The sequence below is a fragment of the Peromyscus maniculatus genome, chromosome 9, assembly GCF_049852395.1.
Source record: "Peromyscus maniculatus bairdii isolate BWxNUB_F1_BW_parent chromosome 9, HU_Pman_BW_mat_3.1, whole genome shotgun sequence".
NCBI lineage: Eukaryota > Metazoa > Chordata > Mammalia > Rodentia > Cricetidae > Peromyscus > Peromyscus maniculatus.
Window position 1 is genome coordinate 91,236,721 of NC_134860.1, and position 27,862 is coordinate 91,264,582.

Sequence of the window (27,862 nt, forward strand, 5' to 3'; positions counted from 1 at the left end):
GCTGAGAGATTCTCTGTTCAGTCTGGGCATTAGCCCAATGTGAACAGAGAATCTGTTTTTTTCCCTCCACTTCCAAAGAGCACATTTCTGTTTGTTCCCGCATGTGCAAGAGTGAATAGGGGACAATAACACTCATTTATACAAAAAATAATAATGCCAATTATTATAACAGTGCTAGTGAATTCCTAAATATCATGGCAAGCTCTGGGGGATCTGGAGAATCAACAGCCTAGTCCCTTCTTAAGAAACTGCAAATTTGTCAGAAGTTACTTAACATTCAAGACCTGAATTCTTTAAAGCCAATTGTAACATAGCACTCTCTAGCTATTAACCTAATTTATTCATTCAGAAATATTTACCTTCCTGGGTCCCCTACTCAGTACTGAGTGCTGAGATCAGTACTCTCTACTTCCCCTCTTTCTTTGATTTCATTTACATCCTTCCATGCTCTCGACCTCTGTCTCTCTAACTCATCCACCAGCAAATAGAGGACCCCCCACCTTCATTTCTGGATAATTGCTTAAATTATTTCAGTCATTCTTCTGCAATGCTTTCGTGTTAGATTTGTGAGTTTGGCATCCCATGCCAAGTTCACATCCTGGACGATGGTTGCTATTAGTAGATGTCTGGGCAGCATCCCAGTAAAGCTGAGCAGTCCCAGTGTCATCGGTGGGATGATGGGATTTCAGTGTGCCCCCTCCCCTGCTTTCATTCCGCTGCAGTTTCCTATCAGTGCCACCGAGCTTAAAGAACCAGAGTACCTGCTTGTGTGCGGAAATGTGAGAGGAACATGCTGACATGTAAAATAAATAAATTAAACACTACTTTTCTTCTCTAAAACAGACCCCCCTTTTCCCCTTGCAATCGTGAAATAGAAAAGGAAAAACCACCTTTACCCTTTAAATTAAGAATGTGCAGATTTGCCAGTGTAGCGCACTCTATAAATAACATGCACTCGTAATCATAAGAAATCACCAAAACATCTATTTGTAGCGGTTGTTGCTACACACAGAAGTTACCTATAGTCTCGCTAATGCATCAATTATTAATATTCTATCTGAAGTGCTTATTACGAAAGATTTATATTGTAAAGATCACCTTGGTCTAGGGTTCATTTCTTTACTTCGTAACATTTCTTGTATTATGAATAAACTAGGTACTGGTTTAGAGATAAAAGCATGCTCATAGTTCTAAGACTACTAAAATAACTTAATTGCAAAATGTGAGTGTCATTTTCTGTATCAAAATAATATCTGAAAATCTATTTTAGCAGACCTAAACATTGTAATATCACTTTCTAGTTAAGGGATAATCCCCTGTTATCTGTTAATTATACCAATTCATTAAAAAAACAAGCCATGCCCTAATAGATTGTCCCCATATTTTGTGATTTTTTTTGAGCAACCAATTTAATATATCAAAACACTGTGGAATGGTTTTACTGTATCCAGCTTGCAGACACTGCTAGCTGTTATGCTGAATCATTTTACTCACTTGCATTTCAGTGAAAGGGATGTGGGAGAGAAGACAGTCAAAATTAACAGGCTTATCCACCACATATTCACCTAACTTAGCTTAGCTGTGCACTCTGGAAATGGAATGAAAGACAGAAGAGAATTCTGAAGAGAAGGACCAGCCTGAGAAGAGAGGGCATTTTGTTTTTAAGCAGCCAAAGAATAAAGAACAGGAGGTTCAGAGAGGCAAGGAGAGGGGACGCTAAAGTGAAACTCTCCTACAAGTTTGCTTGATTCTTTCCATAAACAAATATTTATCTGCCTGCTCCTTTTCATGGAGAAAGGCATTACGTAGTGTTTGTGAATTTTCCCAACATTTAAATTCTCCTGAAAGCAGTCAAGGCTCCTCCTTATGGAAGCTGTGATTTTCCTACAATAATTTTCTATAGTTGTGCCAAAGAACTAAAAATAAAGATGACATGGGAAGTTGTTGCACAGTGTGAATCACAAGCTCCATTGTAAAACTGAGTCGTCATGTTCAAGTTTCAGGAAGACATATCCAGGTTTGGAAACTCACGGCTCTGACTGCATTCCCCCTGCTTAGGCTGCCTGAGATAGGGAGCCTGTGGTATGGTTATCAATAACTGCTAGGAACTCTGGCCATAATCGAGTAGATAACTGTAAGGTAGCCTCGTGTGGAGAAAGTAAATGTGGTAAGAACTGTAACAGGCTGAGGTTTATGAGACAGCCATGATTACTTTGCAGACTGAGTACTTCTGTGCCCAGCTAAGGCTGCAAGAAGCAGTTATAGAAGTTATCAGGTTTATTTAAAGTAAACATATATCTAGCCGTTCATTTTATTTCTTTGCATCATGCAGTAGAATATAACTTGAGGGCTTATCACAGAATGTCTTCCCGTTCCATCATTAAGTCATCACTTCCATTTCTCAAGGTCACGGAGAGCCTCCAAGAGGAGTTGTGTTGATTGATTGGGTCTGTGGTGCTACAGGTGCTGCTGGTAAGGGAGTGTTTTGTGTTTTCAATGAAGTGCCAGAAGAAGAAGAGACTTGAGTCTGTTAATAAGGCATTTAAAGCCAGATGTTCCCTGGAGATCTTGGTCATTGTATCTCAAGCCCCTTGTCCTTTGCTTCATGTTGAAGCTGAGGACTTTGCCCTCTGAGCCACTATCATGAGGAGAATGAACACTCCCTGGTTGTGGAATTAAATAGAGCATTCAGCAGTGTAGAAGTCAACATACAGAACAGCTCTTTTCTCTTTGTGCTGTTGTATTGGTGCATCCTGAGAAAAAGGCTAACTCTGTAAAGCAAAGATCACTCCTGCTGGGATGCCTTTCACATAAGTATGTATATCACTTGTCACTGAAAAGAAACCTTACAATGGACCAGTCCACAAAGCAACAGGGACAGTGAGTTTGCAAATGTCTGCTTATTGATTTTAATCATCAAAATCTTTTGGGCCACGGTTTCTTTCTTTTCTGAAGATTTCATTAAGCAGAGATATATAAGGAAATATATTTTATAAATATAAAAATGTGCTCTCTATTTTCTAATTCTTGCACTATTTTGGGATAATTAGGCTTGCAAACTATCAAGTCACTAATGAAACAAGTTGGTTGTTCCATACTTGGAAGAAAAACAGTTGCATTTATAATGGGGTTATATTCCTTTTTTATTTTTTCTCTATGGCATCATGATTTCATTGCTGTAATTCTAACGTCAATGAGTCAATGATGACATTTTTCCTGACTACATTTTTTAAATGTCAGGATTCTTGAATTGTGATTTGCATACAGTAAGATTCACCCTTTTAGGAATGGAATTTTGAGCACTGACACACGCAGAGTCACAGATCCTGACTAAGACATCAGCATTATTCTGTTCTGATTAACTAAAGTTCTTCCTTCCTGAAATGTTGTCTTGACTCTAGACTTAACTCATGACTCTAGACTCATGACTCATTACCACCACTACCACTGGACATACTTTTAGAAGGGAAACTACACTTACAAAATGTGATTGTGGAGTACTGTTCTCCTTATTAAGATGGGTAATGGATATGGGTGTGTTTGTTTGGGTTTGTTTCTGTTGCTATTGTTTGTGTCGTTTTTACAACACAGTGCTATCTTTCTAAAGAATACAGAAGGCTTCTCTTTGAGAAGCCCTTTAGCAGATGAGTTTCTCTGTGTCCAGGTTTTAGTGACAGTCCAAGGAACTAACTTTATAGAGAATCAATTACCAAAATTGCCTGCTGAAATCTCATTGGCCAATCTCCTCCTTAACTTTACCGGATGTTTCCAACAGTGGGTCAGAACTGAACTAGTCTTGCCATATTTTGTTTATCTAGGGAAATGAGAACCATTACAAACAAAGTACAGAATACACTCTCACCCCAAAGCTCCCAGCCATTCTCCTTTGTAGTTAATGTTTGCCTTGTATTCTGATTCCAACCTATCACTGATATTACTGTTTTTTTTTATCCCCTAGCTTTGGAAGGATTGTCAAGGAAATGTATCCCGCAGTAAAGCCTGTGTGTGTGTGTGTGTGTGTGTGTGTGTGTGTGTGTGTGTGTGTGTGTGTGTCGCAATGTCACAGTACTATGTTGTGTCCTATCACAATTTACTTCAAATCTATAGACTTTCATCTGGATCTCCATATTGGATATTAGTCCTATAAAAGTCTTCATCGTATTTCACTTTTTGGCCACATTTTGAACCAAGATACAATATACATGAATGCACATGCACACATGGGCACACATGAAGTTAAACATGGAAGCACACACTCACACGTGCACATAAAAGATTTTGCTTTCTTTTTCCCAGTGTGAGCTAAAATTTCTGTTGTATCAACTAGAAAACTTATATGATGTGATCTGTAAATGGATAAACAAAATAGCCTCATGATTGAAAGCAATGCTAAAGCTCCTGTGAAATTCGACGGATGCCGGGCGGTGGTGGCGCACGCCTTTAATCCCAGCACTCGGGAGGCAGAGGCAGGCGGATCTCTGTGAGTTTGAGGCCAGCCTGGTCTACAGAGCAAGATCGAGGAAAGGCGCAAAGCTACACAGAGAAATCCTGTCTCGAAAAACCAAAAAAAAAAAAAAAGAAAGAAATTCAATGGAAAAATGCATGTTTATAAAATGCACAGAATTCAACAGCAATATGGGATTTGCTGAATTTTTTTACTAGCCATTTATTTTCCATGGATGCAATATTCTAAATACACATTAGTTCAAAGTTGAGATGACTCAGCCAGAAAGAGCATTTAATTCCTGGTATGATAGATTTCTGGTGAAACATATAGAAAACTACTTACCAAAGGAATGTGAATATTAAGAAAGGAATTTGGAAAAGTATAAATCTTTTCTATCAAGTTTGTTGAGATATATATAAACTATTGTTGAGATAAGATAAATATAAAACTAATTGTATGTTAAATAAATGATATGTAACATATATTAGTTGTATTATATTTGAATTATTGTCTGTGTTGTTTTATTTATTTATTTTATTTATTAATGGTGTACTCATGATTTCACAGTCATTTTGTAGAAACATCTTCCTTTTTTCAGTTTGAAAATGGAGGCCTTACCCTTTTGGAGGAGGTGGGGGTAGGTAGTCTGAGGGGAGAATCGGGAGTAGGGATGAGAGGGAGATCTGTGGTTGATATGTAAAATGAAAAAAAATTCCTAAATAATAAAAAAAAAGAAAACGTTTCACTTCAGTTTGCAGCAAGCAGACCTGCGGCAAGTTTTAGGGGCAAGGAAAAATAGAAGAAGTGGAATGAACTCACCAGGGCAAAACTCATTGCTCTGCTGACATCTTATGTAAGGGGAATAGGGTTCTTAATGTTTGTGTTGTGGAATTTCCTCTAACCTTTGCCAGTGTTAAGATTCCAGCTGAAGGTTTTAAACATGTGAGATAGTAATACTATGCACGAGGAGTCTAGTGATACTGCCACTCACTATTACCAACAAGGCTAAGCATCTCCTTCTTACCATCATGGCCAGTATACATCTGCTTTGTCACACAAAGTGCTTGACTTTCACCTATATATTTTAACAGATACAATTTTCCAATTATATAGTTCCAATTACAAAATAATTAGATACCCATTGTATGCAGAATTTTAGCTTTTGGGCAATACCTGACCAAGATGCTGAAATGTATTTCATTAAAATTTATCATTGTGCCTATAATATTTTATGGTATAAAAGGATTTGTGTAATTGTTTCATTATGTTATTGTGATTTAAATTTAATATGGTGTAAATTTGAAAATACTAGGAAAACATTTACTCCCATTTTAATCTTTCAAAAATATTGGCAAATAAAAAATTTAACATTTCATGTGCAATGGTGTATATTATCTTCAAACAAAATAAATAAAAACAAAACAAAAGACAAAAATAACAAAATGCTGCCAAAACACGTAAGCCTTTAGTCTCAGGAAGTCTCCGGAGTTCTGCTTTCTTATATATTGTTTGAGACAGAAAGTCATCCAATTAGCTCAGGTTTTCCTTGAAGTCACAATCTTTTGACTTTTGCTGGGATTGCAAGTATGAGCCAGCATGCTTCTTAAAAATCAGGCCTCTGCTTTGTGAAGGAATATTATCATCTGAAAATATATAAATTAATAAATATGTTTTTTTAAGATTATTCTTTCAAAGCATGGTATAATCAAATATTTTGAAAAACTAGTTTATTTTTTCAGAAGTAGGTGGGTATTTCACAAGAACACACACACATATACATATCAATTTTTAGTATATTTTAAGAAAGAATTTTTAAATAAAGGATTCTATTTAAATTTCTAGATTCTTGATTATAATACTATAAAATCCTGTGACATGTGAAATCATTCATGATTTAGGTCAGTGGCTGGCAAAATAAATTGTACGTAATCAGTGTTCTTTAAGTGTTCCTATTGTCAAATAATTTTATATCAAATTAATTTCAACTTATGTAAATAGATTAATTTTGTTAAACTTGTTAAATGTATGCTGTCTTCATATTTATTTATAAACCATCAACAGAAATTATTCAAAAGAGAATTTATTTTTTAAATACCAGTGTTGGGGATTGAACCCAGTGCCACAGAGTGGGTTGGAGTGTTCCCTAACATCGAGTTACAGACTTACACATCCAACTGATGAGAAAAGAAATACTTGACCTCATTCAGACTAGAAAAATGATCCGTAAAACATAAGTCAGCAAATTCTGACCCAAGATTTTAATTTGGCCTAATAGAAGAGAGAAGCTTATGAAGTAGAACAATATGGCATCGTACTGAAAGTCAAGCAGCCAATGTCTAGCCTGGACCCTCTGTCCTCTTTGTCAAAATCCTTAGATTACTATCTTAGCACACAGCCTTTCTGTGTTCAAATCCTTTCCAGCCATGTATTTGCTGAGTGAAGGTTTCTTCCTTTTTCAGCTGTAAACAGGAGCAATAGGAGCTTTTATCCCAAGGAACTGTTAGTTCAGTTAATATAATCAAAGTGTTTTTGAAGAGTGCCTGATACATGAGAAGTGGTAAGTAAGTGTGAATTATTTGTTTTTACCAGTGGCTCTCAAACCTTAGAAATTGACCCATAATGCCATACTGAGACACTGCAAATACACCTGAACAGAAAAATAAATACACCGAAGATAAAAATTGAAGTAAAATGGCACTTAGCCACGTGCAATAAAGTTCATTATATTTACTTGCATACTCTGTCTTCCCATTTTTAATCCATTCTAATTAATTCTGTTTTATATGATGTGCAAATTTTTTGCAACTTTATATTAAGCACCAACAATGAAAAAAAACCTATTAATCAGTTTCTGATCTTCAGATTGCTATGTTCCCTACTCATCACCTTGAAAACTCCATTTTTCAGCTTCTTTATCAAGTCAACAATGTTAACCCATGTGGGTCTGAGAAATTTCAAAATCGTAAGTTCAAACATTGACTAAATATGGCTCTCCTTGTGTTTTAAGACAAAAATTTGTTTCTTTGTGGTGTATCATCCTCCATAGATAACAAATTGTCTTTTAGGCTCCTTGTAATTCCATGGCCAAAGAGTGGAATGATCATAAGAGAAAGTCTGCTTAATTTATTCTAAAATCCAGTCTGTTTCCTGCAAATGAGATACAAGCATACATTAGGTCATAATTTCAGGGTCTTTCTGAACAACACTTAAAAATAATTAAGTCAATGTTGATTCAGTGTAAATTTATCTACTTGTGAGCTTTGAGCTTTAATTTTATTTTATTCTATTTTATTTTTGGTTTTTCCCAAGACAGGTTTTCTATTTGGAACAGCCCTGGTTGTCCTGCAATTCTCTTTGTAGACCAGCCTGGCCTTGAACTCAGAGATCCATCTTACTCTGTCTCCCTAGTGCTGGGATTAAAGGCATGTACCACTGCCACTCTGCTTAAACTCAGTTTCTCAGCTTTAGGCTAACATACAGATTAAAATGATTTCATAATTGAATTTTTTACCCGTGTAATCTGCATTATATAGTTTTTAAATAATTATTTTTAATTTATATGTGTGGTTGACTGTGTATTGTGTATAGGCATATTTGTATATGAATGCAGATGCCCTAAAAGGCAAGAAGAGGGTGTCAGATCCTCTAGATTGTGAGTTACAGGCGATTGCCAGCTGCCTAATGTGGGACTGGAACTCAGTGAACACAAGTCCACTGCAAGAGCTGTATCTACTTAGAATCAATACCTTAGACATTTCTTCAGCACAAAATTATTTTATTTATTGGCATAATGTGTATCTAAAATGTGAAAATAAGTAGACTTCTACTATAGCTAGACTTTTAAAACTGTGATTTATTATTATTATTATTATTATTATTTTATAATTAGATTTAATTTTACATATCAGTCACGGATCCTCCCCTCCGCACTCCCCCCAGCCCAACCCCATTCCCATCTCCTCCAGGGCAAGGACTCCCCTGGGGATTCAGATCAACCTGGTAGATTCAGTCCAGGCAGGTCCAGTCCCCTCCTCCCAGGCTAAGCAAAGTGTTCCTGCATAGGCTCCAAACGGATCAGGCCCTCTGGATAAGTGAGAGAGTTGATTAGCTTGAACTGTTTAGGAGGCACCCAGGCAGTGGGACCGGGATCTGTCCTTAGTGCATGAGATGGCTGTTTAAAACTGTGATTTTTTTAGTTGCATGAAACATGAAACCATGGGATATATTATGACATGCCATTTATTGTATGTAAGGTACTTTGGTCTCACCTTTCCCCTCCCTCTGCTGTTCAATCTACACCCCCAAACCCCATTTTCAAGTCTCCAGTTCTACTTCAACTTTTACACGTCCATGTATGTCAGAAAACTCTATGCAGTCTCAGAATATGTCTTCAATCCAGACTTTTAGGTCTGACTGAAAGATAAGAATTATTTATAACGGTACCTTCATTCTACCTAGACTCTTTGACACTTAAACTATATGCCAGATCACCTTGAACCATTATTACACGTGACTGCAAAATAGGATACTTACATTTTATAAGCATCTGAATGCCATTTCAAACAAAATTTAGTTCAAGTTTAAAGTATCTTTCACAGTTATAGTTTCCAAAGTTTACAGGAAAATTAACAAATCTCATAATGTCTACATGATTATATTTGTTTTGTAAAGTATTTGTGATATCATTAAGGCATTTTGGTGGATATTTGAAATTATTAATACTATAATGCTGCTAAAATACATGGTACATATCTGAAAATAAGCTTGTTTAACTAGTTTAGGAATATGCACTTCTAGCCACAATTACCTTTAGCTTTTAGCACATCATTTAAATAGTGGTCAAAGAGAGAACCTCATGCTTCACATGAATAGAAAAGAATGACATTCATTATTAATTCAGTGAACATATACGTCTTTAAATATATGTTACCACTAACTTTTTCTCATTTCTATACAGTCCTAATATACATGTTGATGGTTTTTACTCCTGTCTGAGATATTCTCCAAAACATTGTTTATGCCTGTGTACTCTCCAGGTGTTCAAATACAAGCACTTCTGGCAAGCTTTGCAGTCTTTGTAAATGGACATGCACAGAATTTTTTGAGTACGCTATACATATTAATTAATTCCAAAAGCATTAGCTTAGGCCGCATTAATCATAGCAGCATGCAACTTCATTTGCTTTATATGTATTCATGAAGTGTCTAGATCTATATTTCTTTCTCACAGAGTGGTAGTATTTATTTTCATTTTATGTGTGGTTTGTATATTCACCCAAAGATATAGATTTAGACCTTTTTTTTTATTTTCAAAATTTCAGTTTTGGTTGCTTTAGTTCTTCTTCAGAAGGCTTCAGCTAAGAGCACCGTGGTTGTCACCTGCTTGAAAGGCTCGTCCCTGTCTCTCTGTGTACTACAAACTTCCCAAGAGCAGCTGTATCACAGCTGTCATTTTGACTGGTAAAGATGTCTTTGGCTGATAAGTCTCTGCCTGTGGCACACAGAGTGACTTCAAACAACTAATTAGCAGGAACTAGGCCACCTCAAGGTTTGGTGCTGTCCATCAAGGCTGTGACCACTGCTGACACCATCAGCAGATCTGTCAAATGTGGCTCTTCCTGAGAATACAACCAAGCCCACTCTGTGGAGAAGCAAGAACTGCCACAATGTATTGAATAGGAAGTAAGAGCAGGTGATGGCCATTCTGTACAGACTCAAATAACTGGAAAAATACTGAACTGTTGGAAAATTTGAATGCTTATTGCTTACTTATTTACATGTGTTTGTGGAATACAAGGGAATCATCTGAAAAAAATATGAATTTCTAGTGAACAAATTCATGAAGTTAAAAATGTTTCAAGAACTCTCATTTATTAATGAAAAATCTACTGTTGTGTGCCCTTTCGAAGGCACTATTATCATATATACCATCTATCCACTTACACAAAGATGCAACAGTATACCAAATGCATAGTGAATTCAAAGTTATTCAACATTAATTCATTCAAAAAGTCAATTCTGTCTGTGGAAATGGATGTATACATATGAACACTTATATTTCCAGTTACATGTTTAGACATTGTTATGACAAGTATAGTAAATTCTCATTGGAAAACATTAAGTCATTGTTTAATCCCAACACTTGAAATCTCATGCCTTTACTTGGGAAACACACATGCCTTTAATCCCAGGAAGAAATATGGCAAGGCACAAAAAGGTATATAAGACGTGAGTAAACAGGAAGTCTAGCTGTTTCTGATCTTTCAGTTTTCACCAAAATATCTGCCTGTTTTTTTTTTGTTTTTGTTTTTTTTTTTTTTTTTTTTTTTTTTTTTTGTGTGTGTGTGTGTGTGTGTGTTTTAAATAAGACCATTACCAGTTCGTCTTACAGATCCAAGTTAAAGAACTAGCATATTTTCTAAAAAAGCAAAACAAAACAAAAAACAAGACATCATAAAGCTCTTTACTCAAGTAAACTTCTCACATTTTTATTATCAGAAACTATACCACTCACAAATATTCACTGAAGTCTTGTATCAACATATTCCCTATCTACTGTGTTAAATTTCTCTGTTGATTTTATCATTCATCATAAGCATCTAACCTTTCAATGCTACTTACACTGTATCTAGTATCCTTTCCAAAATAATCAAAAGTGAAGAAGGAAGAAGGGACAAGAAGAACAAAAGAGAATACTTTATGAATCATCGTTTGTTATAATCATAAAGGAAAGAAAAGAAAGGAGATAATGGATAATTCGTTCTGATTCTCCTAAAGAAACAATTCTACTTCATCTCTGTGGATAAGAAATACAAGCAGGAAAATTTATACCGAATAAATATATCTACATATAAATACCAGAAATAAGAGTAAGCATGTTGAGCCCTACATAGTATATGTATATTTTCATAAAACAATCAGCAAGTCCAAACAAAGCCAGAGAGTATATGTGAATAGTATTCTGGTGTTTAACTTTCCTTTTTTTAACTTTTGAAAGCAGCCTATGACTAACATTTTCTTTTATTGCAGTTGATCTCTTACAGAGTTCTGAGCTGTGTTGTAAGCATTGAATTCTATTGCATACCTTTGGTTGGTGACCTAGGCACAAGGTGCACCTATGGTTATTTTAAATAAGGAAAAGCTATACTTAATTTGCACACTACTTCTAAAAAGTTATTAATTTAAAATATATGATATATCATATTAGTAGTAGTTTAATGTATTTTACTTTTTCTTCCCACATACTCCTATTACTCACCATATGACACATTTTTACTCTATTAAATGTTTCAATCACAATGTTTTATAAAATCGGTAACTTTCTCAAAACTGTTGATAATTCTTTTTGATTTATGAATCCACCAAAACCTGTGTTATAAATTTACATAAAAGGTCAAAAATATTTCTCCTATCAAAATGTTTTCTCCATTTGCTGTGATGATTTGCTGCAGTTGCCCACCCTGGGATATCTTAATCAACCATCTGCACCTATGAATTTCACACTTGTAATAAATGCCACATTTCCAAGGTCTGTCAGCTAAAACTCACACTTATTTATAAGCCCTTCCACAAGTCTCCCAAACTTTTAATGCTAAAATTTCTGTCTGACAATGATTTTTGAATTTTATCCCTACAAGGAAAATCTTATCTGAAAATATCTTATAGTGAACACTAGACCATTTTGTAAGAAACCTGGGCTCAAGCATAAAAAAACAGTGATAGGAAACCGCTATTCATATTGATATGAATTTGTGTGTATATGTATGAGTGTGGGGGGTGTGTTTTTGTGTGTGTATGAATACCTGTAACTATTAGCCCTTCTCCACCAAATAGAAAGCTCTATCCATCTGTATTTTATGCTCAAGGGAATGATGTAAAGAAGGGAAATGGCAGGTAAATTTATAGATCAAAGATGTTTAGTCAGGTGATAGGCATAAATGGTATAAAAATGATGCATACTTTTCCATTTCTGTGCTTCTATTTTAACCATTACTGTGTTTTGTCTGTGCCGTGACAGAAGGTATGGTGGAAAGGGAAAAAAGGTTTAACATGACAGTTTCAATTCCGCACCTTATTTGAACTCTAATTTAAGAAAGAATTTCAAGTATGAAGTATTTTCTTTGACATTTACTTGGAAAACCACTTTTATGCACTTTTTTTTTTTTTTTTTTTTTTTTTTTTTTTTTTTTTTTTTTTTTGCTGAAAATTTTCTGTTTATTTAAATTCATCCTACATATATCCTGGGCTGTTTTTGTCTATATCACAATGTTTTGGGAGACTGAGGAAGAATTCTTTAGATTACTACTGTCTGATCATTTATCACAAAGATACATTAGGAAACATACAAATCCTATCAGTTAAGGGAAATGTAATAAAAAAGGAAATTGAACCAAAAATCCCGATTCTCTGAGTTCTATTACAAAATTCAATTTTTTTTTCTGGAATCCAATTTCTTTAAGCCTCAGTGTTTTCTTTTATTTAAAATAAAGGAACAATAATATTGAGTTCACAAGATGAAATTTGTTTAGCTAACATATGTATTTTTTTTTTTTTTTTTTTTTTTTTTTTTTTTTTATTTTATAACACCATTCAGTTCAACATAATAGCCACAGAAACCCCTGTTCTCCCCCTCTCGCCCACCCCTCCCCCCAGCCCACCCCCCATTCCCACCTCCTCCAGATCAAGGTCTCCCCCGAGGACCGGGGTTGACCTGGTAGACTCGGTCCAGGCAGGTCCATTCCCCCCTCCCAGACCGAGCCAAGTGTCCCTGCATAAGTCCCAGGATTCAAACAGCCAACTCATGCAACGAGCCCAGGACCTGGCACCAATGCACAGCTGCCTCCCAAACAGATCAAGCCAACTGACTGTCTCACCCGTTCAGGTGGCCTGATCCAGTTGGGGGCCCCTCAGCCTTTGGTTCATAGATCCTGTGCTTCCATTCATTTGGTTATTTGTCCCGGTGCTTTATCCAACCTTGGCTTCAACAATTCTCGCTCATATAAATCTTCTTCTTACTCACTAATTAGACTCCCAGTGCTCCACCAGGGGACCAGCCGTGGATGTCTGCCTTCAGATTCCTCAGTCCTTGGATGGGGTTTATGGCACCACTATTTGGGTGTCTGGCCATCCCATCACCAGAGTAGGTCAGTTCCTGCCGTCTCGCGACCATTGCCAGCAGTCTTTTGAGGGGGTATCTTTGTGGATCTTCGTGGGCCTCCCTAGCTCTCTGCTTCCTCCCCTTCTCACCTTCTCATGTGGTCTTCTTTTACCATGGTCTCCTATTCCTTGTTCTCCCTCTCTTTTCTTGATCCAGCTAGGATCTCCCACTCTTTCCCTCGACTGTCGCCCTTCATTGTTCCCACTCATGACCAGGCTATTCATGTAGATCTTGTCCATTTCTCCGTGTCTTTTTTTGGGGTCCCATTTTCCAGGTAGCCTCACTGGTGATGTGAGTAGCAGTCTAGTCATCCTTGTTCCACATCTAGCATCTTCCTATGAGTGAGTACATACCATATTTGTCTTTCTGAGTCTGGGTTACCTCACTCAGGATGATTTTTTCTAGATCCATCCATTTGCCTGCAAACCGTGTGATGTCGTTGTTTTTCTCTGCTGAGTAGTATTCCATTGTGTATATGTGCCACAATTTATTTATCCATTCTTCAGTTGAAGGGCATCTAGGTTGTTTCCAGGTTTTGGCTATTACAAACAATGCTGATATGAACATAGCTGAGCAAGTGCTCTTGTGGTATGATTGAGCATTTCTTGGGTATATGCCCAGGAGTGGTATAGCTGGATCTTGGGGGAGATTGATTCCCAATTTTCTAAGAAAGCGCCATATTGATTTCCAAAGTGGTTGTACAAGCTTGCATTCCCACCAGCAGTGGAGGAGAGTTCCCCTAGTTCCACATCCTCTCCAGCATAAAGTGTCTTCAGTGTTTTTGATCTTAGCCACTCTGACAGGTGTAAGGTGGTATCTCAGAGTTGTCTTGATTTGCATTTCCCTGATGATTAGGGAAGTCGAGCAATTCCTTAAATGTCTTTCAGCCATTTGGAATTCCTCTGTTGAGAATTCTCTGTTTAGTTCTAAAGCCCATTTCTCAATTGGACTGTTGGTCCTTTTGATGTCTAATTTCTTGAGTTCCTTATATATTCTGGATATCAGTCCTCTGTCAGATGTGGGGTTGGTGAAGATCTTTTCCCATTCTGTAAGCTGTCGCTTTGCCTTGTTGACCGTATCCTTTGCTCTACAAAAGCTTCTCAGTTTCAAGAGGTCCCATTGATTGATTGTTTGTCTCAGTGTCTGCGCTACTGGTGTTATATTTAGGAAGTGATCTCCTATGCCAAGGCGTTCAAGACTATTTCCTACTTTTTCTTCTAGCAGGTTCAGAGTAGCTGGATTTATGTTGAGGTCTTTGATCCACTTGGACTTAAGTTTTGTGCACGGTGACAGATATGGATCTATTTGCAGCCTTCTACACGCTGATATCCAGTTATGCCAGCACCATTTGTTGAAGATGCTTTCTTTTTTCCATTGTACACTTTTGGCTTCTTTGTCAAAAATTATATGTCCATAGGTGTGTGGGTTAATGTCAGGGTCTTCAATTCGATTCCATTGGTCCACATGTCGGTTTTTATGCCAATACCAGGCTGTTTTTATTACTGTAGCTCTATAGTAGAGCTTGAAGTCGGGGATTGTGATGCCTCCAGAAGTTGTTTTATTGTACAGGTTTCTTTTAGCTATCCTGGGTTTTTTGTTTTTCCATATGAAGTTGAGTATTGTTCTTTCCAGATCTGTGAAGAAATGTGTTGGTATTTTGATGGGGATTGCATTGAATCTGTAAATTGCTTTTGGTAAGATTGCCATTTTTACTATGTTAACCCTGCCTATCCATGAGCATGGAAGATCTTTCCATTTTCTGAGATCTTCTTCAATTTCTTTTTTCAGGGACTTAAAGTTCTTGTCATATAGGTCCTTCACTTGCTTGGTTAGTGTTACCCCAAGGTATTTTATGTCATTTTTGGCTATTGTAAAGGGTGATGTATCTCTAATTGCCTTCTCAGCTTCTTTGTCCATTGTATATAGGAGGGCTACTGATTTTTTTGAGTTGATCTTGTATCCTGCTATGTTGCTGAAGGTGTTTATAAGCTTTATCAATTCCTGGGTGGAATCTTTGGGGTCACTCAAGTATACTATCATGTCGTCTGCAAATAGGGAAAGCTTGACTTCTTCCTTTCCAATTTGAATCCCCTTAATCTCCTTATGTTGTCTTATTGCTCTGGCTAGAACTTCAAGTACTATATTGAATAAGTATGGGGAGAGTGGACAGCCTTGTCTCGTTCCTGATTTTAGTGGAATTGCTTTGAGTTTCTCTCCATTTAATTTGATGTTGGCTGTTGGTTTGCTATATATTGCCTTTATTATGTTTAGGTATGTTCCCTGTATTCCTGATCGCTCCAAGACTTTTATCATGAAGGGGTGTTGGATTTTGTCAAATGCCTTTTCTGCATCTAGTGAGACGATCATGTGGTTTTTTTCTTTGAGTTTGTTTATATGGTGTATTACATTGATGGACTTTCGTATGTTGAACCACCCTTGCATCCCTGGGATGAAGCCTACTTGATCATGGTGGATAATTGTTCTGATGTGTTCTTGGAGTCTGTTTGCCAGTATTTTATTGAGTATTTTTGCATCAATGTTCATGAGGGAGATCGGTCTGTAGTTCTCTTTCTTTGTTGCATCCTTGTTTGGTTTAGGAATCAGGGTAATTGTAGCCTCATAGAAGGAGTTGGGTAATGTTCCTTCTGTTTCTATTATGTGGAACAATTTAGAGAGTATTGGTATTAACTCTTCTTTGAAGATCTGGTAGAATTCTGCGCTGAAACCATCTGGTCCTGGGCTTTTTTTGGTTGGGAGACCTTTAATGACTGTTTCTATTTCCTTAGGGGTTATTGGACTATTTAAATAGTTTATCTGGTCTTGATTAAACTTAGGTATGTGGTATCTATCCAGAAAAATGTCCATTTCTTTTAGGTTTTCCAGTTTTGTGGAGTAGAGGTTTTTGAAATATGACCTTATAATTCTCTGGATTTCCTCAATGTCTGTTGTTATGTCCCCCTTTTCATTTCTGATTTTGTTGATTTGGATTCTCTCTCTCTGTCTTTTGGTTAGTTTGGATAAGGGCTTGTCTATCTTGTTGATTTTCTCAAAGAACCAACTCTTTGTTTCATTAATTTTTTGTATTATTCTCTTAGTTTCTAATTTATTAATTTCACCTCTCACTTTGATAATTTCCTGGCGTCTATTCTTCCTGGGAGACTTTGCTTCTTCTTGTTCTAGAGCTTTCAGATGTGCTGTTAATTCACTAGTGTGCGATTTCTCCAACTTCTTTATGTGGGCATTTAGTGCTATGAATTTCCCTCTTAGCACTGCTTTCATAGTGTCCCATAAGTTTGGGTATGTGGTGTCTTCATTTTCATTGATCTCTAGGAAGTCTTTAATTTCTTTCTTTATTTCTTCCTTAACCCATTGGTGATTCAGTTGAGCATTATTCAGTTTCCATGAGGCTGTAGGTTTTCTGTAGTTTTTGTTGTTGTTGAAATCTAGCTTTAAACCATGGTGATCTGATAGAACACAGGAGGTTATTCTGATTGTTTTGTATCTGTTGAGATTTGCTTTGTGGCCAAGTATGTGGTCGATTTTAGAGAAAGTTCCATGGGGTGCTGAGAAGAAAGTATATTCTTTCTTGTTAGGATGGAATGTTCTGTAGATATCTATTAGGTCCAATTGGGTCATGACATCGGTTAAGTCCTTTATTTCTCTGTTAAGTTTCGATTTGGGAGATCTGTCCAGTGGTGAAAGTGGGGTGTTGAGGTCTCCCACTATTAATGTGTGGGGTTTTATATGTGGTTTAAGCTTTAGTAATGTTTCTTTTACATATGTGGGTGCCCTTATGTTTGGGGCATATATGTTCAGAATTGAAACTTCATCTTGGTCGATCTTTCCTGTGACGAGGATGTAATGTCCTTCTTGATCTCTTTTGATTGATTTTAGTTTGAAGTCTATTTTGTTGGATATCAGGATGGCTACCCCTGCTTGTTTCTTAAGACCATTTGATTGAAAAGACTTTTCCCAGCCTTTTATTCTTAGGTAGTGTCTATCTTTGAATTTGAGATGTGTTTCTTGTATGCAGCAGAAGGATGGGTCCTGCTTTCGTATCCATTCTGTAAGTCTATGTCTTTTTATAGGTGAATTAAGTCCGTTGATATTAAGGGATATTAATGACCAGTGATTCTTCATTTCTGTTATTTTTGGTGGTAGTGTGTGTGTACTTCTCTTCTTTGGGGTTTACTGTTGTGGCTTTATCTATTGCCTGTGTTTTCAAGTGTGTATCTGACTTCCCTCGGTTGGAATTTTCCTTCTAGTGCTTTCTGTAGGGCTGGGTTTGTGGATAGGTATTGTTTAAATCTGGCTTTGTCTTCGAATGTCTTGTTCCTTCCGTCTATGATGATTGAAAGTTTTGCTGGGTATATTAGTCTGGGCTGACATCCATGGTCTCTTAGTATCTGCATTACATCTGTCCAGGTCCTTCTGGCTTTCAAAGTCTCCATTGAGAAATCGGGTGTTATTCTGATGGGTTTACCTTTATAGGTCACTTGGCCTTTTTCCTTGGCTGCTCTTAATATTCTTTCTTTATTCTGTACATTTAGTTGTTTAATTATTATGTGTCGAGGGGACTTTTTTTGGGGGTCTAGTCTGTTTGGTGTTCTATAGGCTTCTTGTATCTTCATAGGCATTTCCTTCTTTAAGTTGGGAAAGTTTTCTTCTATAATTTTGTTGAATATATTTTCTGTGCCTTTGAGTTGGTATTCTTCACCTTCTTCTATCCCTATAATTCGTAAGTTTGGTCTTTTTATGGTGTCCCAGATTTCTTGGACATTTTGGTTCATGACTTTGTTGGCTTTAGTGTTTCCTTCGACTGATGGAACTATTTCTTCTACTGTATCTTCAATGCCAGAAATCCTCTCTTCCATCTCTTGCATTCTGTTGGTTATACTTGCATCCGAAGTTCCTGATCTTTTACTCAGGTTTTCTATTTCCAGCATTCCCTCTGTTTGTGTCTTTTTCATTTTTTCAAATTCCCTTTTCAGATCTTGGACTGTTTCCTTTGTTTGTTTCATTGCTTTTTCATGATTTTCTTTCAGTGCTTTATTGTTTTCTTCCAGGATTTTAATGTTTTCTTCCAGGACTTTATTGTTTTCTTGGAGGGCTTTATTGTTTTCTTCTAATTTGTTTGCCCTTTCCTCTAGTTGTTTACAGCGTTCTTCCAATTTTCTTGTCTTTTCCTCTACACAAGCCTCTACCTTCTTCATGAAGTTACTCATAAGGCTACTTTCTTCTGCTTCTTCCAATTTTTGGTGTTCAGGTCTAGATGTTGGAGGCGAGCTAGGTTCTGGTGATGCTGTATTGCTCTTCATTTTGCTGTATGTACTTCTGCTTTGACGTCTGCCCATCTCCTTGTGATTCCTTCTTGGTCTTATCAGTGGACTTGTTTCACAAAGAGCTGACAGACTCAGGAAGACTCTCTCTCTTGTCCAAAAGGGAGTTCTCTTGTCCAACTCTTTGGTCCAGAAGGGAAGTCAGGGGCAAGCTCTGGTCCAGAATGGCAGTCGGGGACAGGCTGGGAGCTGGGGGCCGGTCTCTAAGTCTCAGGAAGTGGGTGGGGTCTTGGGCAGATGGGCGTGGGGGCAGGGCGCGGAGACTGCAGGGGCTGCCGGGGGCTTGGAAATGGGGATCCCTCCCGGTGGGGCTAGAAGGGGAGCTGCCCGGTGGCCAGAACCTGGTGCCAAGTTGGGCAGGCCTCTCAGGAGTGGCTGGTGGCCAGGGATGGGGTCCTGGCTGGACCCAGGCACTCACCTCTGGTCCAGAAGGGAAGTCGTCAGGGGCAGGCTGGGAGCTGGGGGCCGGTCTCTAAGTCTCAGGAAGTGGGTGGGGTCTTGGGCAGATGGGCGTGGGGGCAGGGCGCGGAGGCTGCAGGGGCTGCCAGGGGCTTGGAAATGGGGATCCCTCCCGGTGGGGCTAGAAGGGGAGCTGCCCGGTGGCCAGAACCCGGCGCCGAGCTGGGCAGGCCTCTCAGGAGTGGCTGGTGGCCAGGAATGGGGTCCGGGTTGGACCCGGGTACTCACCTCTGGTCAAGAAGGGAAGTCGTCGGGGACTTTTATGCACTTTTAAGGTGGAATCATTACATTATTCTGAGTTCAAAAATCCTAGGACATAAGCAATTTTTATGCTATCAGTTTCTAGTACCCTGACCTGGCCTAGGCTAACTCATCTCTTCTGTCCTTAGGTTATGACTATGTAATCACTGAGCTGTGTGAGTTTGTAATATATTTGCCCCAAATATCAAAGGTGGTGATATAAAGGCAATAACTTAATTCAGATTAATTAATTTTAATTACCCAGAATATGATATTAACAAGTAGGCCTATAGAATCTAATATCTACATATAAAAAGAGAATATATATTCCCTTGAGCATAAAATACAGATGGATACAAAAAAAAAAAAAAAAAAAAAAAAACGGTCTACAAAGGTTTTGATTTGATTGTTTGTAAGTAAGCAATGCCTTAACAGAGTTAACTGTTTTGGTTTTGAGCATACATAAGGCCATGGTTGTGTTTTACTCAATTTGGCTACTTAACCTCATTGTCTCAGATTCCCCTTCTATACAGGGAAAGTAATTATTATACCAAACGAATGGAGTTGTAATCAGAAGAAAAAAAATCAATATCACAACAATAATGGAAAAAAGTCCTTTTCTAATGTTTCTGAAAGATCCATATTCAAAAAAATTGCAAATAAGCATTTATCACAGTTTAATTGACAACATTTTTAAGCCAGCAGTGCGCACAATTATAACATGTTTTATATTCAGTGATAGATTAGAAGAACTAATGTAATGAATACAAAATACTTAGAGTAGTGTCTGGGATCAAAATATCTCCCTAGCTGGTATTAGCATTTTTCTATAAGTAAGCAATAATTATCTCTAGGTAAAAAGAAATAGGCTAAGGATGATAATTTCATGATGCTTAAATTCCCGCTAGTCTCAACAGTCTTGCTTTCACTTTGTATTAAAGGTGGTGATATAGGGTATAATCAGCTTTATTTAGTGAATCTTAGAAAATTGATAAATACATGATAAATTACTTTTCAGGTATTGATTATTGAAACTAAACACTTTCTTAATTGACACATGAGTAATGAGTATTTATACTGAACATCTATCACTCAGAAATATTCCTAGATTCTCAGTATAACATATTTTTTGCTCTGTGTCTAATTATTTAAGAAATATCAGACTTAAAGCTTTTATCATTCATAGAATATACATTTAAGGAATTAGATGTACTATCTTTGTATATATCATTATTAATCCTTTGAGAATTCTGTACAACATATTTTCATGACAATCATATCTTCCCCTTCAACTGAGACCACATACACACACCTTTTCACAAACACAAAAATCTATGACTTCTATTTTTTTTAAGTCCATGGAGTCTAATTTATGTAACCCAAATAAAGAAATCTAATCTTAGGATGGACATGTAGAAATGATTAAAGAATTTAAATAGACAGTGATAGAAACAGCATATGACACAATAAGCTATGAAAACATACATTGTTGATTTCATCCATGTTATGGAACATAGGAGGAATTGAAAGGACCTTAAGCTGACAGCATTCAAAATTATTCATGTTCTAATAAGTCATGAATATAATAGTCAAAGGAATATGTGTGAGATAAAGGGTTTCTTAAAATTATTTACATCTGTCTCCTAATATAGCAAAGTAAAATTTCTTTCCCAGTTCTTTATTTATTGAACTAATAATACAAGTCGATATCTTAACTGTATATATATTTTTATTTGCCTGGAAGACCAATGCAGTTCTTATGCATTGAGTGTCTAGAACATATCTGAAGGTAAAATTATTTTTATCTCAAAAGGTTTCTATACCCAATATCCATCAAAAACATCTAATGAGATTTATTGGTTTATCATTTAAAAACAGAGTCATTAGATATTTTAAAATGCAATTATGCAACATTTGAAATACTCTTTCATTTCATTTAGTTTTAGACTGTTTTGAATATGCCAGTTTTTACTTATTTAAATCTTTACTATTGAAAAATATCCTCACCATAATAAATATTGTGCTTTTATTTTTAGTAAATACAGTGTATCATATTTTCTTGGTTATTAAAAAACATATATAATGATTATGAAAACAAAAGAGATAATCAGACATGATTGCCCTTGAAAGTTTCAAGTGAATTGGGCTTAGAGAAATTCACACACACACACACACACACACACACACACACACACAAAAAAAAAAAAAAAGAAAAGAAAAGAAAATAGTTTTGTTGAGATATATGGAAAATGTATAATGAGAGAATGATAAGCTAATATATCCTAAAAGGTTTCTTTATTACTTTGTGACCTCAAGTATTTTTTTTTCAAAGAACTTTTATTCTAGCCATTGCATTCCTGTTATCAAACTCTGTGGCAATCAGAGCTTTCAGAATGATACAATCCTTTACAGGGCAATGACAAAATTGTTGCCAGAGAGAGAGAGAAACTGTTAATGTCCTTTTCATAATTTAAGGAATTGGTTAAAAGAATCTATTCATGACAAGTTGGACAACAATTACTCACAATTAGAGACATATTTTTAATGACCTCTATGACTTCATTAATTAAAATGAAAAACATGTCTCAAAATAAGATTTAACAACTAAAACATAATTTCTTTAAAATATGGATTTTTTTCTGTTTCACAATAATGCAAGAACACATAACAGTATTGAAATTTATATACTTATTCATTTATGTATGCAACTATAATAATCAAAGAAATAAGACCCTGTACTTGGGGAGGTACATGACATGGTATGGGAACAGCTGGGGCAAGGAAATGTACAAATTATGTAATAATACTGTAGTTAAATTTTAAAAATATTAAGGAAAATGCTTTAAAAGGTTAATATGATGAATGACGTGTGTTTCTTAGGAACACAAGTACACACACACACACACACAAAAAAAAAAAAAAACCACAGAGAGACAAACACATTTCTAACCTCAGCCACCATGATAGCATAAGGCATAATGAGATAGATCTCTTAACATTACATCAAAAGAAAGTAAACCGTATTTCCACATTTTACTGAGGATAAAATTATCATTTAAAAAGCAACAGTATTTTTTAATACTGTGTTTAACCATATAGGTTAATTAATCAAATTTGGGGAAATATACCTTTAAAAGTTAAGCAGTTAATAAATTTTCTCCCAGATTAACTATTATTATTTTAAAAAAGATTGTTTTTATATCTTTTTATGAAAAATATAACTTTTCATGAATTGTTATGCATATTCTGTAGCTAAATGAATAAAAATGTGTCAACTAATATTATATACCTGGAAAAGAAGTTGACTTACTGTTTTTTCTAAACATGTTGAATTTACAGTGATACCATTATACAGGGGAAATAGGATCCATGGACATAATTTTCTAATCTGATTTACTTTCACTTATATTGAAGCAGTAGTAGAAAATTCTGATGATAAAAATAAAATAGGCATACAAAGACATCTGTAATAGTCAACATGGCATATTTAAAATCTAGAGAAAATGACAATGTCTCAGTACTAACACTGGCTCTACAGACATATTCATACCTCGGAATGACTTGCTTCATTCTCTCGAATGTGGAAACCAGTAGAGCTGGGGCATTTCTGATGTGTGACAGGAATATTGTCACTTTTGTTGTGTGAGTTACACTGAAAGAGATTACCAAATAATTGTGACAAACTACTCTATGTGAAGAATGTCCCTTGAGAGACAAGGCTACTTGCTGTGAGCCTAAGGATAAAATGAACTTTGAACTATCCAGGCTCCACATTCACAGATAACATGCATTGGTATCTACCATGGCAAAGCAATAAAATGTGTCAAAATATTTTGTACAGAAAATGGAAGGCATACTATTACTTATTAGCATGTTAAAAATATTAGTTCACTTCTTATATTCAAAGAAGAAACTATTCAACCTATAATAACACTTTTAGAAGTTGTAAAGTTTATACTTCAAATGTTAACTTATGGGTGAGCCTTTCTCTAGAACTATATTAATATGGCTGCTTCTGTATTTCTCACAGGAATCTTCACTTAAAATCAAGACATAGTTCATTTTCTGTTCTTTCCTTTGTTCCTCTCTAGTCCCTTCTTGGGACAGGGACACCAGTAAATATTGCTGTTTTAGTTGTGTGTTTGTTTGTTTGTTAAGTACAGCATTATAATTTCCAAAGTTTTTAATTTAATAAAAGGTGACATTGTACCACCAGGAAAGAGCCATCACTGACTCATTATTGAGGGTATTACAGTTTCATTCGCAGATCAAAAATTTGTTGTCTTTAAAAATATTTTTATGATGGGTATTGCATTTTGCAGATAATAATCATCTCATTTGCTTTTGTTTCCATATGACATCTAGGAAGACTTAAACACAATTATTCAGAAGCCTTTAGTATGGATAAACTTATTTTATGGTATATATATATATATATATGTGTGTGTGTGTGTGTGTGTATGTATATGTATATATAGAGATATATATCATATACACACATATATACACACACATTAACAGTTTGATTTCAGCTTTATTTAAGCCCCATCTCCTATGCGATATCTACATGGGTAATTCAAGCAAATAGTAATTGACATTTTTAGCATCTGTTGAGAACTCAGTAACTTTTAGGTGTAGTACCTAATATGCTACCTTGCAAGTATCAATTCATTGAATGCAGTTAAAATTGTTGGAACAACTTCATCCATGTTTCTTTGGTATTTCATGAAAGTGTTCTTTGTTTTCTAAAACAATAAAACTAAAATACATCTTAAAACAGTTATTTTCAACTATGATGATCATAGACATTTTAATCATTTGCTGTACCTAACCTTTCTGCATATCTATTCATACTGATTAATCTAATTTAAACATCTCATGTACTATTCAGTTTCCCCCCAAAAGAAACATGTCTTAAATCCCTGTGGTTCACTAGTTGGTCTTATATTGGCAAAGTATCAGATTCATTTGGAGAACTTTTACAAACCACTAATGATAGAGTTCTGGTTCATATCAGTTAATTAAGAACTCATGTATAATTGTTTTTAAGTGCTTTGGTGATTTTAAATTGCAGACAGAGATTGGAGCTCCTGAGTTAAGATGAACTACACTGAATTATGTCATTCACCAATTTGGTTCTGCTTGTTTGTTAATTTAGTGAGTAGAAAGTCATTTTCTATGTGCATATGTGCATATTATCTCAAGACTTAGAGGTCCATAAAGATATGACTTGCAATAACTAACAATTTTATTCAGGCACTTAAACAATACAAGGTTGCCATTAACCATCATGACTTGTAAAGATACCTAACAAAGTGTACACATAAATTGCTGAAGAAAGATGAGAACTTTTCTACTTTGGTTTTCTATAGCTATGGTAAAACACTGACCCAAAGCATCTTGAAAAGGACGGGGTTTGTTTTACTTACAGGTTATATATTGCATCAGTGAGAGAAGCCAAAACAGAAGTTCAAGTCAGAAATTTAATGGCAGAAACTGATGTAGAAAACACAAAGTTATGCTGCTTATATCTTGCTCCTCAGGTCTTTCTCAGGTTATTTTCTTTACAGGCTAGTATGGTCTACCTATAGGTGCCTCTGCTTACACTTGGCTGGCCCTTCTCAAATTAATCATTAATCAAGAAAATATCTGGTTGAGGAAATTCCTCAATTGAAGGTCCCTTTTCCCACATGACACTAGTTTGTATCAAGTTGATGAGTACTAAGCAGCACAGGAGCAAATCTAGACATTTGGGTTGGCTCCATCTGAAGAGACTTGAGAGATGGACTGTTGAGAATGCCCTGGGTAGTGTACATTCAAGATACAAGAAACTACATGAAACTCATTGAAGAGCTGTATTTTGTCAATTCATGAGAAGTTGTAGCAGTTCAAATATAAAGAATGTGAAGATTAATTTGAAGATGGGCAGAAATATATTGAACTCAGCAGAGGAATCAATAATGACAAGTAACACAACTGAATTCAGTATAAGAAATGATTGGCTAGGATAGGATTTTACTAAGAACCGAATGAAGTCATTGTTTTTCTCTTCTGAGAGTACTCCATTGTGAATATGTGCCACATTTTTCTAATTCATTCTTCAGCTGAGGGGTTTCTAGGTTGTTTCCAGGTTGTGGCTATTATGAATAATGCTGCTATGAACATAGTTGAGCATGTGCACCTATGGGATGATTGAACATTCCTTGGGTATATGCCCAAGAGTGGTATGGCTAGGTCTTAAGGAAGATTGACTCCCAAAAGTGACTGTACCAGTTTGCACTCCCACCAACAGTGGAGAAGTGTTCCCCTTGCCCACATCCTCTCCAACGTAAGCTGTCTTCAGTGCTTTTTATTTTAGCCATTCTGACAGGTGTAAGATGGTATCTCAGAGTCATTTTGATTTGCATCTCCCTGATGACCAAGGATGCTGAGTAATTCCTTAAATGTCTTTTGGCAATTTGAAATTCTTCCTTTGAGAATTCTCTGCTTAGCACTATAGCCCCTTTTTTAAATTGGATTCTTCATTATTTTGATGTCTAGTTTCTTGAGTTCTTTATATATTTTGGAGATTAACCCTCTGTCAGATGAAATTTGCAGGCAAATGGATGAACTAGAATATATCATCCTGAGTGAGGTAACCCAGATTCTGAAGGAAAAACAAGGCATGTACCCACTCATAAGTGGATACTGGAAATAAAGCAGGGGATAACCAGACTATAATCCACAACTCCAGAGAAGCTAACTAACAAGGAAGATCCAAAGAAGGACACATGGATCACCCTGGGAAGGGGAAATAGATGAGAACTCCATGAGTGAACTGGGGGTGAGGGGTGGGCAATGGAGGTTAGGGGATGGGGGATGAGAACATAAAGGAATGGTATGGTTGAACTGGAACAGGGATGGAGTGGGAAATCAATGAGAGAGATACCATGATAGAGGGAGATATCATGAGGATAGAAAGAAATCCAGTGCTAGGGAAGTTGTGAGGAATCCTCAAGGATGTTCCCAGCTTGGACTACTAGAAATAGTGGAGAGTGTGCCAGAACTGAACTGGCTTATCCCAGTGATCAGATCAGATCAGTTAGATGCCTGACTGTCATCACAGAACTTTTGTCTGAGTGATAGAGACAGATGCAGAGATCCACAACCTTACACCAGGCAGAGCTCCAGGAGTCCAATAGGAGAGAGAAAGAAAAGACTGTATGAGTAAGTGCATCAGGATCCTGATTGGGAAACCTGCAGAGACAACCAAACAAAACTAGTGTGAACTCACAAAAGTTGGATCAATGGCTGTGGAGCCTACATGGGACTGGACTAGGCCCTCTGCATGGGAGACAATTGTTTAGCTTGATCTCCTTGGAGGGCCCTGTGACAGTGGGATCAGGATCTATCCCTGGTGCATGAGGGGGTTTTTTGAAGCCCATTACCTATGATAAGATACCTGGTGCAGCCTTGAGGCAGGGGGAAGGGCTTGAACTTGCTTCTACTGGATGTGCCTCCCTATGGGAGGCCTTGCCTTCTTGAGGAGGGGAGTGGGGAGTAGGTTAGGAGGGGGAGGCTGGGGGGGCAGGAGGAGGGAAGAGGAGGATCTTTGATTGGTGTGTAAAATGAATGAAAATTTTTTCTTAATTAAAAAAAAAACTAAATGAAGAATTGGGGATGAACTTTTATATTTTACTACATACCTTAAAGAAATATAAACCCCAAACAAAAGGAATTCTGTTGCAGCATACTAATTACACTAGGATAATTTCTCCTGTTGCAGTAAGGCTTGACCTATAAGCTTCTCTAGTATCTCATTATGGAAGAGCCTCCTTTTGTAAAATAGGGAAAACATCAAAGGAAAATTTCAACCCATAGTTAATTCCTCACTATTTTTATTTTATCACTGTCAGGGCATAAATTTTCCCTGGAAATTTAAATATAGGAATCATAGCTATGAAGAAAAACAGTAATAATGTAAAAGTGTTTAGAGATGAAATATTCTAAATGCCCAAATGTAAGACAAAAAAGTCTTGGTGATGAAATAATTTAATCAATATGTGTCTATCCTAATTTTATCTCAAAAATTATAAAGGGAAACAAAATTATTTTAAGTATTTAAAGTTTCTTCTACCCAAATATTCTACTCTTCATAAAATTTAGTATTAATTAATTTATTAAAAACTATGGTTAATGTGCATTTGTTAGATCAGATTTATTCTTATAAAGTATGTATGG

At 36.3% G+C, this 27,862-nt stretch overlaps 1 protein-coding gene across 4 annotated transcripts in view; it reads right to left on the reverse strand.

Annotated features, from left to right (window-relative positions):
• The window catches only part of Pcdh9 (protocadherin 9), an 883,393-nt gene that overhangs the window by 537,988 nt on the left and 317,543 nt on the right, over positions 1-27,862 (reverse strand). For 2 of the 4 annotated variants that reach the window (XM_015987549.3, XM_006994032.4), the window contains exon 3: positions 23,193-23,294. The exons of the other annotated variants lie outside the window; for them this stretch is intronic. In XM_015987549.3, the coding sequence (XP_015843035.1) occupies positions 23,193-23,294 (102 nt within the window). The remainder of the gene's footprint in view (positions 1-23,192; positions 23,295-27,862) is intronic. 4 annotated transcript variants of the gene reach the window in all.